The 16,565-nt window shown below is 40.8% G+C and overlaps 1 protein-coding gene across 1 annotated transcript in view; it reads left to right on the top strand.

Moving 5' to 3' along the window:
- The window catches only part of KIAA0825 (KIAA0825 ortholog), a 226,266-nt gene that overhangs the window by 67,361 nt on the left and 142,340 nt on the right, over positions 1-16,565 (top strand). The window contains 1 exon segment of the mRNA XM_030567980.1: positions 12,551-12,690. Coding sequence (XP_030423840.1) covers positions 12,560-12,690 — 131 coding nt within the window. The 5' untranslated portion in view covers positions 12,551-12,559.

Consider the following 16,565-nt stretch of genomic DNA (forward strand, 5'->3'; position numbering starts at 1 on the left):
GCAAATCTAAAATAAAACACAAACAAATCAAATTAAAGAAAAGTGAGTTACTATAAAAACATCAAATTAATCTAATTATCAGTTTGATTAAACCATATCAAATAAACCAACAATTCCTTATAAATTAATTGCATCATCATATACACCACAGTGAGAATATAATCTTATGCCTGAATATTGTTACTTAGAAGTAATAGCAGCTATGTATGTTAAAATGAAAGTACTCATACAAAAATCTACTAGAGTAGATTTGATACAAACCATGTGTGTAAAAATGGGTGTTTATTATAGGAAATATAGCACTTATTAGCACTATCTGCTGGTCAAAATACAAAACTGAAAATGATTTTTACTAATTTATATATAGTAAAATCTGTCAGTAATGGACTGACAAATCCACTTTTTTAGTGGTGGTGGCTTGTCGTCTTTTCATTTTAGAAAGAAGTATAGTTACTGCATTACAGGAGACTTAGAGAGTGGTGTCTGAAGACAAGTTGCCTCATATATCCTTGTATAATTAGTTATATTTTTAGATATTATTTCATTGTAATAGTGAAAGGAAGCATGATGGAGGACAATAACATTTCTGCTAGACAACAACAGTCAAATTAACCCCCAACATAGAGAAGATGAAAGTTATTACTATGTAGAACAAATTTGAAGAATCTGAAGTTTCACAACAGTACCTGCATGATAGCATTAAGTATAATCTGGTGAAAATTTGGAACTAGCCTGGTTTGCAAGACATCTTGGGTTAGTTTGGTGTTTGTATTTATCTGAAAACACATATTTAATAAAATCCTTATTAGATGATTTTTTATTTTTTATTTTTTTTAGGGTTTGACCAATACATGTTTATTCTCTAAAAAGTTCTTCTCCTTAGTCAGGTAATGGAGAACTATTTAGAATTCTGTTTGGAATTATTAGTTCTGGTGATTTTAAACAATGAAGTTTGAAAATGGAACAAATCAGAAGTTGTTCTTTTCCCCATAAGCCAAGTAGATCATGCAAGACTGAGAGGAGCAAATACATTGTTTTGACAAGTAAACTGAACAAATATGACATAGTAGTCTTACAGGAATGCATAAATGAAAACTAAGCTGTCATGTTTACAAAATTACTTTTTTTTTTTCACATGAGGAATGTGTTGAACAATAAATGAGCCGCAGAATTTAATGGTGTCTGCATGGGAACCACTGTGTTTGGTGGTAATGTAAGAATTGAAGACTATGCATCCATTTTTCTTGATTGGAGAGCTACTTTATTAAGAATTTTGAGTTATTGAAGAATTTGTATGCCAAAGCACACTACAATATTGAAATATTGTGTATATCTAATATGCGAGAATTACTACATGGGTAACTGATCCATAAGAAGAGTTGAACAAACCAACTGGATTGGTTGAACACAAAAGGTAGGTTTGGTTCATGTGGGGGTTGCACTAACTGATTCAGATTCACACTCACATAAATCTTGGGAGAATCCTAGATAGAAAATGCAGTTGATTTCAGTCACTAGTCTGACAATAAATCACCGTGACTAGGGAGAAAATATCTTTCATCCGGATTGTCCTGGGTTCCATACAATCCAGACAAAAGATTGGTGCATGTTTGCCAAACCATACTCTTGCCCATGGTGAGTTTTTTTTCCCCCTCTAAGGTTGATTTGACCTATTTATGTACATGACACCTTATATCCAGCCCCTGAAGAGACTTATGCAACCTTGGTTGGCAGTGAATTAAATTCTGGATGTAGACAGTTTACTTCTGATTTATCACCCTGGAAAACCTTCAAGTCTGTTCTGTGGTAGGAGGCAGTTCTCAATCACTATTAGTATCAGTTATCACTGATGTATCCAATCTGAATTTGGAGGGCTTACTTCTTAAATTTTGAGAGTTATCAGTGAAACAGGTACCAAGCCAAACTGTTCAGCCAAAAATGTGGACCTTACTTAGTAACTAAGGAGAATGTTAAAAAGTATCTACTAAAGATAAACATTGTAAAATCCTCAGGCTTGGAAAAATTGCACCTAGGAGTCCTGAAAGAGTTGACTGAGGATATCTCTGGCTTACAGATATTAACTTTTAATAAATCTTGAAATACACAAGAAATTCCAGAAGACTGGGAGAGTGCTAGTGTGTTAATATTCAAAAAGGGCAGGCACAATGACCTGGGTAGTTATAGGCCAATTAACCTACATCAATCCCAGCAAAATAATGGAAAAATTGACATAGGATTCAATCAATACACAATTAAAGAATGGGAATATAAGTAATGAAAAATGATGAAAAATAGATGTTGTCGAACAAACCTGATTTCAATTTTGATTAGATTACAAGTTTGGTTGATAAAGGTAACTGCATAGATGGAAAATGCCTTATAGTGAGATGCCTAAGAAGCTCAATCTGTTTAGTTTATCAAAAAGATGGAGAGGTGACTTAATTGTTGAGTACCTTAAGTGGAAGAAAATACTGGGTACTACAAGGCTTTTTAACCTTTGGGGAGAAAGACACCACAAAAATGAATAGCTGGTAATTAAAGCCAGATGATTAGAGATAAGGTATTAGTTTTTAAACAGTGACGGAGATTATACTCTGGAACAAACTATCAAAGGAATTGGTGGACTCTGCATCTCATGAAGTCAAATCAAGACTTAAATGCCTTTCTGGAAGATATGCTTTAGTGAAACCCAATTAATCTGGCTAAGTATAGGTGTGGCTTGTGTTATACAGGAGGTCACAATAGATGATTTAAGGGCCCCTTCTGGTCTTAAAATATCTAATATACCAATGCTGATTTATACATGATAGCAATGCTTTTTGTGAGCAAGCAGAGAATTTTTCACTTCCAACCACTTTGACCATATAGACTTTTATATTGGCATCTAGCTCTTAGGGTAGAACCTGCTGTCCTCCACTTAGCGGGCAAAAAGAATGTACTTACAGACACTTTACATCTCAGACTACAAACCCAAAATGAGTGGACTCCACTATGGTCTACTGATCTGTAGTTATCTATCAGCAAATTTCTCTGCAAAAAGCATTAAAGCAAAGTTACCGTCAGTTTTGTTCCAGAGCAAGGAAGGACAGTAACTTAGTAACAAAACTTGTTTCTTTTTGAATGGAGTAGAAACTGCAGTGTGATTACTCTCTCACCCCAATGATTGTAGTGAAAGATACAACAAGGCATAACAAAATTTATTCTGACTGTTCTGACAGCTTTGGCTTGATCTAAGAACTTCCATAATGTCTACCAATGTTGCCAGACTTTGACTCAGAAAGACATTGTCATTCTGGAATTGTTTCATCTTTGCTGCTTGAGTCATGGGACATTGACAGTCCGACTCAGGTTGCTCTGCAGAGGTATTTAATTCTTTAATGCAGCCCAGGAAACCATATATATTGAAATGTTACTGTGACGGGGTTAACCACCATGGAAGGGATTAAGGAGCTGCTTTGGGCTAGAGTGGCTCTGACCCTCTGCACACATACAAATCATGCAAGAACTGGAGGAAGCATTAAAAGGAGGGGACTCCACTCAGACAGGGCAACCCTGGGAAAGAAAAGTCTGTTGAGCTCCTTAGCTCCCAGAGAGGTCTGACTGCAACCAACTCTCCATCCTTGCAGAAAGGAAAAGATGAACCCCCTGTGCTAAGAAGGGAAAAGAAACTGAGACTTATACTGGAATCCTAGTGGACTCTGGGGTAATTGATGCTCCCAAGGCCCTCTGATGTAAGAGAGGCCGATATCCTAACTGACGCTGCCTTTAGGTTTTCTTCCTTTTCCTTTATGCTTTTATTTAAACTCATTTGATGACTGTGGACAGTTTTGTTTTTCAGCTGAGACACTGACAGGGGAAGAAACTGAAGGCCTCACCCGGAGGTTTAAGTGCCAGATATTCTAGGCTGACACACTTGCAGTGACAGCGAGGGGGGGAGGTGTCAGTTGGACTTGTGCTCCCTGTATAGCTCCTTCAGGGGGCATTCTGCCGAGTTCAGCTTCATGGTGGTTACTTCTGGAAATGGAAAATTTTCACTGTTAGTAGCAGTTAACACGCTATTACATTCTGCCCCCATATGAACTATTATGAACTACAACTTTACATCTGACACTGAACTACAACTTTACATCTGACACTTCACTGCACCATGTACCAATGGGCAATTGAGTTTTCAGTGGTCTCACTGTCTCAAGATTCCTTAAAAGAATATAAATATCCTCCCACTGTTCAGCAAGCCTATCCTGATATGGGAACTCATCTTGATGCTGTCAGCATTAATGGAGGCACAATTCAGGCTTTTGGGAGAGTGTTCTTTATTTCACCTCCCATTTAAAGACTGCATTTTTAATTGCAGTAATATGAGCAAGAACAGTTTCTGAGTCATAAGTTTTAATATTGATCCTCACTTCATTGTATTCCACAAGTAAGATGACCTATTCTGCATCTCAGATTTTTACCAAAAGCGGTGTCTGAGTTCCAACTAAATCTCCGAGTATTGTGAGATATCAAAAGGGCTTTGAATTCTTATTTGGAGAAGATTAGCATTTAGGAAGTCTCTTAGACTGTTTGCAGCTTTTTGAGAATTAGTTTAAAGGAAATGGTATGTCTCTATATACACTGTGTCTCAGGATCTGTTGCGTCCCATTGATAGTCTTGCGTTCCACATTCAGTGAGGAGTCAGTTGTGCTTTGCTTATCTAGAAGGTTTCAGCAGTGTCAGAGGATAGATTCACACGTGTGCATATTGTGGCAGGATACCTCCTTCACCTCATCGGCCTCAGTGTTTTTCCCTTGGTGAGTGAGGGGCCTGGAGTAAATCAGACTGACTTCGCTCTGGTTTTATTTTTCCTTATTTACATGGTGGGCTCATGATAGGCCCAAGAAGTTATCTGAAGCAAAAAGTAAAAACCCCCACCTCATGCTCAACACAATGGGGTTAAACTACTTGGGTCAAGAAACAGTGTACCCTTGACAGACCATCAGCATTACCAGGCCTGATTCCTGTCCTGTACTGCATCCTGAAGTGGAAGGGTTGTAGTGGTAGGAACCATCTTATTACTCTTGCATTTTTCTCTTTGTTCCGGTGCATCCACTTGGGGAAGTGGGGGGACATGGTAAACCTCAATCCAAGCAGGTAATACCAGAGGGTTCTTATGGCCCATTTTACTGAACGGTATTCCTTTTCCACTTCAGGGTACTTTTGTTCTCTGGGAAGGAGTTTTCTGCTGAGGTACAAGTTGATGTATTCTTTCTCTTATACCATTTGAGAATGTACGCCCCCCAACCTCACCTTGGAGGCATCCATTTGTACTATGAAATTCTTCTCAAAGTCTGGACCACTGGCTATGGGATTCCCCAGCTCCAGCATCCTCTTAACTTCCACACTGATCTGTTTTCTTTTAGTCTCTAGGATCCAAAATGGTTTAACCTTTACCTTTACGCCGGGATCTGTGGTGATGAGCTTCTGTGATTCTGCCAGGCTTCTCTGGGAGCACATCATGATTCCAGTCATCATCATTTTGACTACCTCTATTTATTGTTAAGGGTCAATTCAGGAGATATTTTTATTTGTCCTCAAGGTTTATTCCCGGGGGGAAGTGGGGTTGTATCTAGGGTGACCATATAAGCTCCACAGTCCTGCTAGGGCTTCAATAGATTGAGGTGGTAGATTTGCTCCTGCTTCTGGTGATCAGGTTGTCAAATCATATAGTCAACCTCCCCAACAGCTTCTTTTACTTTTACCCAGCCATTTGGCTAAGAGCTTGCTTTCTGCTGAAGGTACCAGCACCACTGCCCAATCCCCAGGCTGGACTCTCTGAACCTTCACTTGATGATTGTAATATGTCTGTTGGGCCTCTTGTGCTTTTTCCAGGTGTTCCTGCACTATGCAAGTGACTTGGGCTATTCTGTTCCATATCTTCGTCACATGTTCAATGACATTCATCCCTGGGTTAGGCTGTTCTTCCTAGCCCTCCGTGGCAATGTCCAATATGGCACTGGGGTGGTGACTATACAGCAACTCAAATGGGGAAAAAAACAGTGGATGGCTGGAGTACTTCCCTTATCACAAACAATAGGAAGGGTAGTAAGGTATTCCAGTTTTTTCCATCTTGCCTCACTGTTTTCTATGTCATGCTCTTCAGTGTTCTGTTAAAGCATTTGAGGAGGCCATCAGTCTGTGGGTGGTAGACCAAGGTCTTTAGGGCCTATATTCAAAACTTTGTACATAGATCCTTCATCAATTTGAACATGAATGTGGTCCCTTGATCTGTTAGAATCTCTTTCGGTATTCCTAGCCTGGAAAAATTTGGATTAACTTCTTTGCTGTTGTCTTGGACATTGTGTTTCGCTAAGGTACTGCTTCTAGGTACCAGGTAGTGTAGTCCGGAACCATGAGCACATATTGACAATCCCAAGCTGACTTCTCCAATGGAACTATTCAGTCCATACTATCCTCTCAAACGAGACTTGAGTAATAGGTGGGGATACTAAAGGAGCCCTTAACTGGGGTCTTGGGCTGTGCAATTGGCACTCCGGACAGGAGGCACAATAGCATCAGACCTTACTATAAACTCCAGGCCAAAATAACTTTTGAATGATTCTTTTTAGGGTTTTATCCACTCCAAACAAATGACTATGCACTAGATCTAATACTGCCCTTTGGTGTCCTTGAGGTACTAGAAGCTGCTCCAATTTTTGTTCCTGTAATCTGACTACTCTATATTGCAGGTCTCTTTTTATCACGAAGTACATCCCTGGACCTTTGGGTTTTTTCCCCTCTCCATTAGGACCCCATTCACCTCAACTGTCTCTTTTCTAATGTGGTATAGAGAATCATTTGCTTGGTCCTGCCAAAAATTCTTATATGAGGGACCAATCTATCCAATCCCAACAGAATTCATTTCGCCCTTTGAATTGGTCTCAGCGGAATTGGGCCCGGCCTCACATTCGCTCACTATATGAGTTGCTTCCCTGCCTGCTGGATGAGGCTGCTTCCCCGCAAGCATCACCTTTTGATTCTGGACCAAGATTTTGGTCCCCAGTCTTTTGTCAGCCATCCTTTCTTGTTTAGTCTTCCTTGACTTCCCAGTAGATGAAAACAAGTCCAGAGCTAATTCAGGGAAAATGAAGGGAGGGGTTACTGTTTTTCTCCAACCCTTCCAACAGAAGTAGATTTCAAAACTCTAGGAATTCTCATCCTATGAGTACTGGATACAGAAGTTTAGGGATTACTCCTGCTTGTTGTATTTCCCGGAACATCAGTTTGTACAGGAATGACTGAGTAGTAATGAACTGCCCCATGTGCACAGGTTATTCCCATGCATTTGGCTTGAGACAAGCTGCTCCTGCCCCACCAATTTCCCAGATACCAGCATGATTGCACTTCCTGGGTTCACTAAAGCAATGGTCTCTATATTAGTGGTTCTCAAATTTTTTTTTTTTTTTTTTTTGAAAATTGCTGAGGATCTCGGCGGACCACTTATTGATCTTTCCAAATATTGTTTGTATCATTAGCTAACTATTGTAAAGTACTTTGGATAAAAGCACTATATAAAAAAGGTGGTAATAATTGTTTTTTCTACAAATAAAAGCACACAACTCATATTTTAATATCAGTAGTCTTACCTTTCTAATGCGATGGATGTGCCCACTCTCCCCCACCACGGCAGCCCACAAGCTGGGGCTGAAAAGGACGGGGGGGTCTTTCCCCTGCCACAGCTGACACAGAGCTGAGGCTGGGAAGGAGGGCCATCTCTCCCCAGCAGCCACAGCCTGGCGCTGGGGAAAGTCGCCTCTTTCTCTGGCCGCAACAGCCCTACATGTCCCAAATCCCCTCCAATCCCTCATCTCACCCCAGTGTCCCCTCCCACCTACCCCTTACTCCTCCCAAGTCCACCACCTCACCTTACATGTGTCTCTTCATCAGGGTCCAGGCACCTACTTACTGGAGCCACGCCTGCGTAGCTCCACTAATTAGGTGGGTAGCCCTTCATTCTCTTGTGTGTGGCCATCCAGGCACACACCTGTAGAGGGAACTATCCTCAGACCACCTGAACGGACCTCATGGACCACAGGTTGAGAACCTTTGCTCTATACCATTCATTCTAACTGGCCGTGTATATCTATGTGGCATCATAGCAACTCCTACAGGGTGGATTAGGTTGCATAGATCTTCAGTATCACCCAGACTGCACTGCATGGGCTCCTCAATGTTAGGGCATTGAGCTGCTATACTTGTGGGGAATTAGGACATATAACATCTACACATAGCCCTGGTTATTCCCCTATGCTTTAGGCTATTAGGTGTCACAGTGCAGCCTTTTCCCACCAATTCTCCAAGTCCCTTCATGGCCTCTGGCCGCTCTTTTGCATCCCTCTTCCCCAACATAGTTCTACCCAAACTTTCAGTGGTCCCAGCCTTTGGGTCTGGGATTGGCTACTTCGTCAGACGCTTCTCTTCTCCGGTAGTCCGAGAAAGCTCTCTGACCATTAAATGCCTTTCTACGAGAGTGATTATATCATAGTTAGAGGAAGAGTCATTTTGGCCAACCCACCCTCATAGTCCCCTTAAGAATCTGTTCAAAACCAAGAGTGCTATGATCTGTTCTGTACTGTGGTTCTTTGGATGTAGCCACTTCCATATTAGATGGATCAGGTCGAACAGTTGTGATCTTGGCACTTTGCTCTTCCGGTGCATCAACTTGTGAAATCTCTGGGCCCTTGCAGCTGTAGTCAGTCTCAGTTTTCAACTGTAAGTAGTCTTTAGCAGCTTTCCCTGCCATGTCATAGTAGGCCTTCTGAGCCTCCCCACACAGGTTTCAGAGCCAGGCCTTGCTTAAGGTCGTTCTTTCAAATGTGAAGCGATATGCCTCGATGTGATTTTCTGTTATCTTTTGCAGATAACTGCTGGCCACCTCCCAGAGCAGTCAGGACTTTCAGTTGCCTCACTACCTCCCGTAGACTGGTTCATTCCTGGGCTGCCTGGTTCATCAGCAGTTGACTTGTCTCTTGTTGTTGTCCTACAGATTCCTGCTGCATGGCCATCTGGTCTCTAGTAGCCTCTTGTGCCACACAGTAACAGTGCCCTCATTACGTCATCCATTCTCAGGAATGATCTACCTTGCCCCCCAGGACAGTCCCTATATCAAATTCTACCCCGACACCTCCTTTATTTGATTGGTCTCAGCATTTCTCCCTTGGGCGGTGAGGGGGCCTGGAGAAAATCAGTCTGACTCCAGAAGGTTTTTTGCTTCACTCTGTTTTATTTTTCCCTTATTTACATGGTAGGCCTCACAGTAAGCCCAAGAATTTCTCTTATGAAAAAAACAAAAACAAAAGCCCAAACTCACAAAACAATCAGAAATACTTTTCCATGTCCCCTCTCTGGGGTGTTACCCTACTACACTGGAACCTAGTTGACAGCTCTTCTCCCAGGCAGATGTTACCTTAGTTTCTTTCCCTGTAGAGAGGGGAGACATCTTTCCACCCAGGGGAAGGAAGCCTTTCCTTCCTGCTGCTGCCACTACTCCTGCCACAGCTTGTCTCTCAACTCTCCCCTTCTCTCCTTTACCAGAAGAGGGGTTTTTAAAGGTCATTGGCAGTCCATAACTGGCCTCAGGTGTCTCTAGTTAACCCAAGGTAACCTTTTTAAGGGAACAGGGCCTTGATCATTCTAGGGCTGCTATATCTGCTCTCCATTTCTCTCTCATATCTGTCAGAACTGACTTTATCACAGTATCCAGAAGCACTCTTGCAAAGAATCACAGTCACCGTGATAAATAACTGTTTTTGATGTATCCTAATCTTGGCCTCATTATATAAATTTTAAATTCGGTGGGAAGTCGCTATGAAATTTAGTTTTTCTATATAGTATAACTCAAGATCTTAGTTTTTAAGATCTTGGTTGTCAACACTGAACTTGCTACGTAAAATAATATCCTTCTTAATAGAAAAAAAGACACAATTTTCAATACTGTAAATGAGGTGTATTCTGTTGTCAAAATATGCATTTTTTTGTATGTGTATGCTCTCTTTGTGGTGCTGGTGAAGACACTTTCATATTTCCTGATTGGAAAAAAAGATGAATGCTTATGTCAGAAATATTATTGGAGAAAAGAAGACCCTGCTGTCAGAAATAAACAGGCACAAATTATGTACTCTGGTACCACAGTACAGGCCAGATGGAAATAATGTCAAGAAAGTTGTCAGGGAAGGAATTGTGGTGAGTCATGGTAGCAGGGGCCAACCAGCAAGGAGATGGATAGATAGTGTGCAACAGATCACTGGGAGATCAGTTGCCAAGTGCTCAAAGGTAGTAATGGAGGGGGGCCTGGAACATGGGCAGGGGACTTCTTTTGCCTTCAACTTGGGCAGGACCCCCCATCTCTGACTTTTGGGAGTGCTGCAGCTCCCTTGCCCCAGGATGGGGCCAGCCTGCAGCCAGGGACTCCAGACAGCTGGAGCCAGTGCTTGTGCCACCCACCCACCACTCCGAGGCGTGGGGGGCTGTACTGCTCACCCCTTTCCCTCACCAGAGCTCCCCCCCGAATACTGGGGGCTGTGCTCAGCTGCCTGCCCACCTGTCGTTCTGGGGCTTGGGCTGGGGGCAGCGCTGCCTGCCCACCCACCAGCCAGGTGCTCCGGGGCTGGGGGAGGGGGCAGGCACTCGGGTGGTCTGGGGCTGGGTGGGGAGGGTCCTGTAGGCTCTGTCTGGGAAAGCGAGTGGGCGGGGAAGGGCCCATTCATTTACCTACACACACTTAAAATTCATAGTTTTTTGGTCTTGGAATTTTCTGGTGTCACTTCTTAGTTGCAATACCAAGTTCTGTTTAAGCATAATAGTGACAAACTTATTTCTGTATCACAAAGTTGTTTTCTAGAGAGTACTTCTGTTACTATTAGGAAAATATTAGCTGATTTTTATTTTGACCAAACTGGGGTTACTAATAAACTACTCTATTTAATTAGTTTTAAGATATACTGCAAGTTACTCCTCTACAGTATTTCATGCAATAGCATGCAAAGATGTTTGTTTTTTCTTTTTTACTGGTTTAATGTTCCCATTATAATTTGTGACAGGGTCAGGCCGGCTGGCTACAGGAGAGTGATCCTGTTGGTATCCAGGAAGTGGGCGGGCATAGCCCGCCCACTGCTAAAGGACCTCCCCATAGCCTAAGGGGAGGAACCACAGATCTGTGATACCAAATAATTATGTGGGACAACCAATGAAAAAAAGCAGGATCGGGAATGAGGTCATAGGGCTAAACGAAGGGAACCCGATGGGGACACCGAACAGAGAACCCCGGATAACGCCCACTGCTCCTTGAAGGTGTCAAGGGAGCCAGCGGATGCCGCTCAGAGGAACTCTGCCTGGATGCGTGAACAGACGGAGGAGCAGAAATAGACCCCACAGTCGCAGGAAATCCCATCGGCCAACCTCCTCTCCCTGGTTTTGTAGATGGCTAGCTTGGCCAGGGCCAAGAGGAGGTTGATAAGGAGATCCCGTGACTTGGTGGGGCCATGGATGGGGAGTGCATAGATAAACAGGTGAGGGGAAAAGTGCAACCAAAAACGCAAGAAGAGATTCAAGAGGAGCCAGAACAGGGGCTGCAATCTGGCGCACTCTAAATAAATGTGCGCCAGGGTCTCTTTCGTGCCACAAAAAGGGCAGGTGTTGGGGTCAGGGGTAAACAGCGTCAAGTACATGCCCATGCTCACGGCCCCATGAAGGAGCCGTCAACTGACATACCCAGCGGGCTTCAGGACCAGGGCAGAGTATAAGCTGGCCCACCGGCTTACAGGAGAGTGTTAGAAGGCAAATATATTAGCCCCAGGTTAAGTAGGTCCCCTTTCCCTGATAAGGTAACAGGGAAGGTTCCAGAATAATCAGGAACTTTCTAGAAACAATTAGGGCAGACAGGCTGATTAGAACACCTGCAGCCAATCAAGAAGCTGCTAGAATCAATTAAGGCAGGCTAATCAGGGCACATAGGTTTAAAAAGGAGCTCATGTCAGTTTGTGAGGAGCTGGAAGCAAGAGGTGCAAGGAGCTGAGAGTGAGAGAGTGTGCTGCTGGAGGACTGAGGAGTATGAGCGTTATCAGACACCAGGAGGAAGGTCCTGTGGTGAGGATAAAGAAGGTGTTTGGAGGAGGCCATGGGGAAGTAGCCCAGGGAGTTGTAGCTGTCATGCAGCTGTTACAGGAGGCACTATAGACAGCTGCAATCCACAGGGCCCGAGCTGGAACCCAGAGTAGAGAGTGGGCCCGAGGTCCCCCCAAACCTCCCAACTCCTAGTCAAAGACAGGAGTTGACCTAGACTGTGGGTTCCACCAGAGGGGAAGATCTCTAAGGTGAGCAAATGCACCAATAAGTGCAGGACCCACCAAGGTAGAGGAGGAACTTTGTCACAAATTATATGTACCTTGTTAATTTAAGCATAACTTCAGAAAACCAAAAATCACCTGTACTTTAATATTTAAAATAAAACCTGCATTTTTTCATTATTTAATCCCATTTTTTATATTTGCTATTTCTTTTCCATTTATTTCAGGTTCTGGAAATGGAATGGGGAGGTGAATATTCTCTTGATTCTTCCAACTTAGATTGTTTGTTAAACATTTTTCCTGGGGACGGGGAGTTTCAACAGATCCTCAGTGACATCGATGAGAAAATAAAGAAAAACTCTGCTAGGTAACGTATTTTAAGTGTTTATTTCCTTTTTTTGTCCAATGTATCTCTAAGCCGTGTACATTTTTAAAAGATCTGTTTCCTTTCCTCTTTTTATGGTGATAATGTAGAGTATTTTAAGTTATTTCATTACCAGTTTTGCCTTAATTCAGCCAACACTTGTGAGTTGGTTTTTTTCATGGGGTGATGGTTGAAGCATGAACAGATATATGAATCTTCAGTGCATCTAGCACGTAAATATCTTGCGACACTGGCTACAACGGTGCCATGAGAATGCCTGTTCTCACTTTCTGGTGACATTGTGAACAAGAAGCGGGGAGCATTATCTCCTGCAAATGTAAATACACCTGTTTGTCTGAACAATTGGCAGAAGAAAAAGTAGGACTGCGTAGACTTGCAGGCTCTAAAATTTACATTGTTTTATTTTTGAATGCAGGATTTTTTTTACATAATTCTACATTTGTAAGTTAAACTTTCATGATAAAGAGACCATCAGAGGGGTAGCCATGTTAATCTGGATCTGTAAAAAGTGACAAAGAGTCCTGTGACACCTTATAGATTAACAGACGTATTGGAGCTTATGCTCCAATACATCTGTTAGACTGTAAGGTGCCACAGGACTCTTTGTCACTTTTTACATGATAAAGAGATTGCACTACAGTCCTATAAATAAGCCATGCCTTTACTTGTTCTTAAGCACATTTTCTTATTGGAATAATGGCAGAAGACTTTCTAACTTGCATATGTTTTGGAGTATATTTTAAAGCATTATTTGTGGTCAAATATTTCATTATGAAGAATGGGTGAATCTGCTATATTCTCTTAATCAGAAAAGATACACAACATTCAACTATGTGAAATCTCTGAATAATTATTCAGAGGGCATAATCTTTGCTTTGCCTTGGACTTTCCTGTCGTCAGGTCACTTAATAATTCTGTGTCTCAGTTTCCACTTCTGTAAAATAAGAATATCTTCCTCACAGATGTTGTATGGCTAAATACATCTATATTTGTAAAATATATGGAGATCCTTGGATGAAAGATGCTGAGTGTGGCAAGTACAATGGTCATTATTTAAAAAGATAACATTTACCCACTAATACGACAGTAATTTCTTATTTTGAGGAAGAAATTGGAATTTTAGTTACCACTCTGGGTAAACACTGGCTTTATAACAGTAATGATTGTGTTATTATTCCATAAACATCTGAAGTATGCAGCAGGGATTCAGTTGTGCCAAGATGGCATTTATGAGGCTTCAGAGGATACCTCTGATGAAGTGTGATTTAGGATTGTATAACTTAATGATGAGGACTTCCTGGGTAGGAAGACTTTGTCCACTGCTCACAAAATTATCCATCTTATTCAGGAAACAGTCACCTATAGTATGCACCCACAGAAGTTATACTTTACAGTTCTTTCTTTTCTGCTGAAGTTAATCTAAATGAAAACTGAATTTTTATTACATCAGCATATTGCTGTTTTTAACAAAAGGTAATGTATTCCTTACAGAGTAATTAAAAAATCATTTAATCTTTACAAGAGTCAATTATAGTGATAATCCTACAATAGGGATAATAATTAAAATCTAGCAACTATAGAATTGCAGTCCCCTTCATAGTGCTATTCCCGAATCTGTTGACATCTGTGGAAATTTGGGGCATACTCAGAATGGTCCAGTTGATGTCCTTACGGTGTCATAAGTATCTGAAGTTTTGAGTTGCTCTGCATGAAATGTTACACATCCACGAAGGCCACCATCAGCATTTTGACGTGTGTATATGACTGGTGTCTTTTGTTACCTCTTCTACTTAAAAGGTTTGTAGTTTGTGAGAGGCTGGGTCATTTTTTTTGACTGTAGAAGTAGATCCCAACTGTTTGTTGCTTTCACTATCACTTTATATCCATTCACATAACAATTTACATTTTCAAGTCTCTCTATCTCTCCCCTCTTCTCCCTCCCCCCACTGAATAGTTGAGATTGTCTTTAGCAATTCTAGTTCCATACATTAGAAGGGCTTGCACCTATGAACTTTGGATGGCCCAGAGAAGAGAGGCAATGATTTTGTCTTTTGCATTTGGTATCAATCTGTGGTATGATAGCAATACAAGCCACTGATGCTCTTACTGTAGAATTCTGAATTTCTATAGTCTTATTTTTCAACTATAGCAGCTTAGTCAAGAAGACCCTTAGGTTACCAGGTGTTATTTTGCATCTGTAAAATGTTGATTTCAGGAATGGGGAGGAGCTTAACAAAAGATGAAAAACATTTGATGTGACTTTTTATTAAAAAGAGTATTTTATTGCTAATATATTATAGGAAATTAAATCATTTTCCAGTTACCATTGATCTTTGCAAGTAGTATAATAAGGGAGCTACTCTATTTGTTATATTCATGCAATTGGAATGCAATGTATTTTTCATCAAATAGATTTGTTTTTATTGTACTACAGAAAATAAACATAATACTATCCAGCATGTATATTTAAAAAAAAATAAAACAGTATGTGAAAATTATGATCCAGAAGTGTATAATCACTTGCACACTCATTCATGGCCTTCCAACAGAACGACTTTTACAGAATTGTATGACATGACAAATCAGTTATGTTCCACTTACCAACAGCAGTTGAATTATCTCCAGTATTTTTGTGTTGTAATTGTTCTATTTTTCTCCTTGTGGTATAAAGAGGGGGGGGAAATGACCATCTGTGCAATATGTTTTTTTCTGAGTTTTAAGGGAAAAGATGGTTAACACATATATAAGAGAACTTTTATTACACTTGAATTTTAACTTTATTTTTATATCAAATTATGAAGGCAGCCAATTTGACCATTTTCAGTGCTTGCCAGGTTTGTGTGCCAAACTAAGCCTTGGGTTATTTTAAGGTGAAGTCATGTTTCACGTTTTCACTGTAGGGTGCCATTTCTTTCTCTTCATCTCCTTCTACCTGACACACATTTGAACTTTATTGTATTTAGGTAACAATACTTTCATTGTCTAATATGGAAGTTTCAAAATTCTTAATGCAGCTGATGTACAAATACTCCACAGGAATTAAAAGTTCAGCTGACGTCATTGTATGATTAGCTTTTTTGTTGTTGTAATTAATGGAACACCAGGAAATAACTGTGTAGGGCTTGAAATCATGCTTATGATGCAGCTCTCCTCAAAAGTGACTGTGTAAAAATGGCAAAAATGAATTCTTAACAGATCTTTGTGTATTCAGTCATGTCTCCTTACTTTAAGTGGATACATTTTTAAACTGCTTTTTACTCCTGATAGCTCTGCAGAGCTAGCACAATTCTATAAGAGTGAGGTAGATTTCATTCCTTCTTTTGCATACACAACAGAATTATTTACTAAGATTCAATCAATTACATTTCTGCAATCTCATTGAAGACTATGGTTTCGGACAGGTGTCACTAAGGGCCCAATTTGGTCTGCAGAACTGATGCATAAAAGAGAAGGATTGATGTCCAGATCTCAGGTTGCGTTTGCTGTGGTGACAGTTGGAAAAAAAAAATCCACATGTAAACTGAACACATTTGAGGTGGAAATTACAAACCTGGATCCCTGCAACTCCATTTGTATAGCCTCTTTTCAGAGAAGAACTTGACATAAAATATGGTTTAAGTTCAGTGATGACTGAACTGGGTATTTATTCATTTCAGTTAGCCTTTTACTGCTGACCTCCATCCAAGATTTTAATATATTAATAATGATAAAACAGGCAAGATTTGAAAGCAATAATAGGCATCTTGCATTCTTTCTCTGTTGTGAGTCCTGTTTACATGTGTTTCTTTGCCCCACCTTAGTGTGTTATGTTTAATTTAATTTTTTCAGTTCGTCAGGACAGATATCTGTTAATGTTT

This window comes from Gopherus evgoodei, chromosome 6 (genome assembly GCF_007399415.2).
Source record: "Gopherus evgoodei ecotype Sinaloan lineage chromosome 6, rGopEvg1_v1.p, whole genome shotgun sequence".
In the NCBI taxonomy this organism is placed as follows: Eukaryota; Metazoa; Chordata; order Testudines; family Testudinidae; genus Gopherus; species Gopherus evgoodei.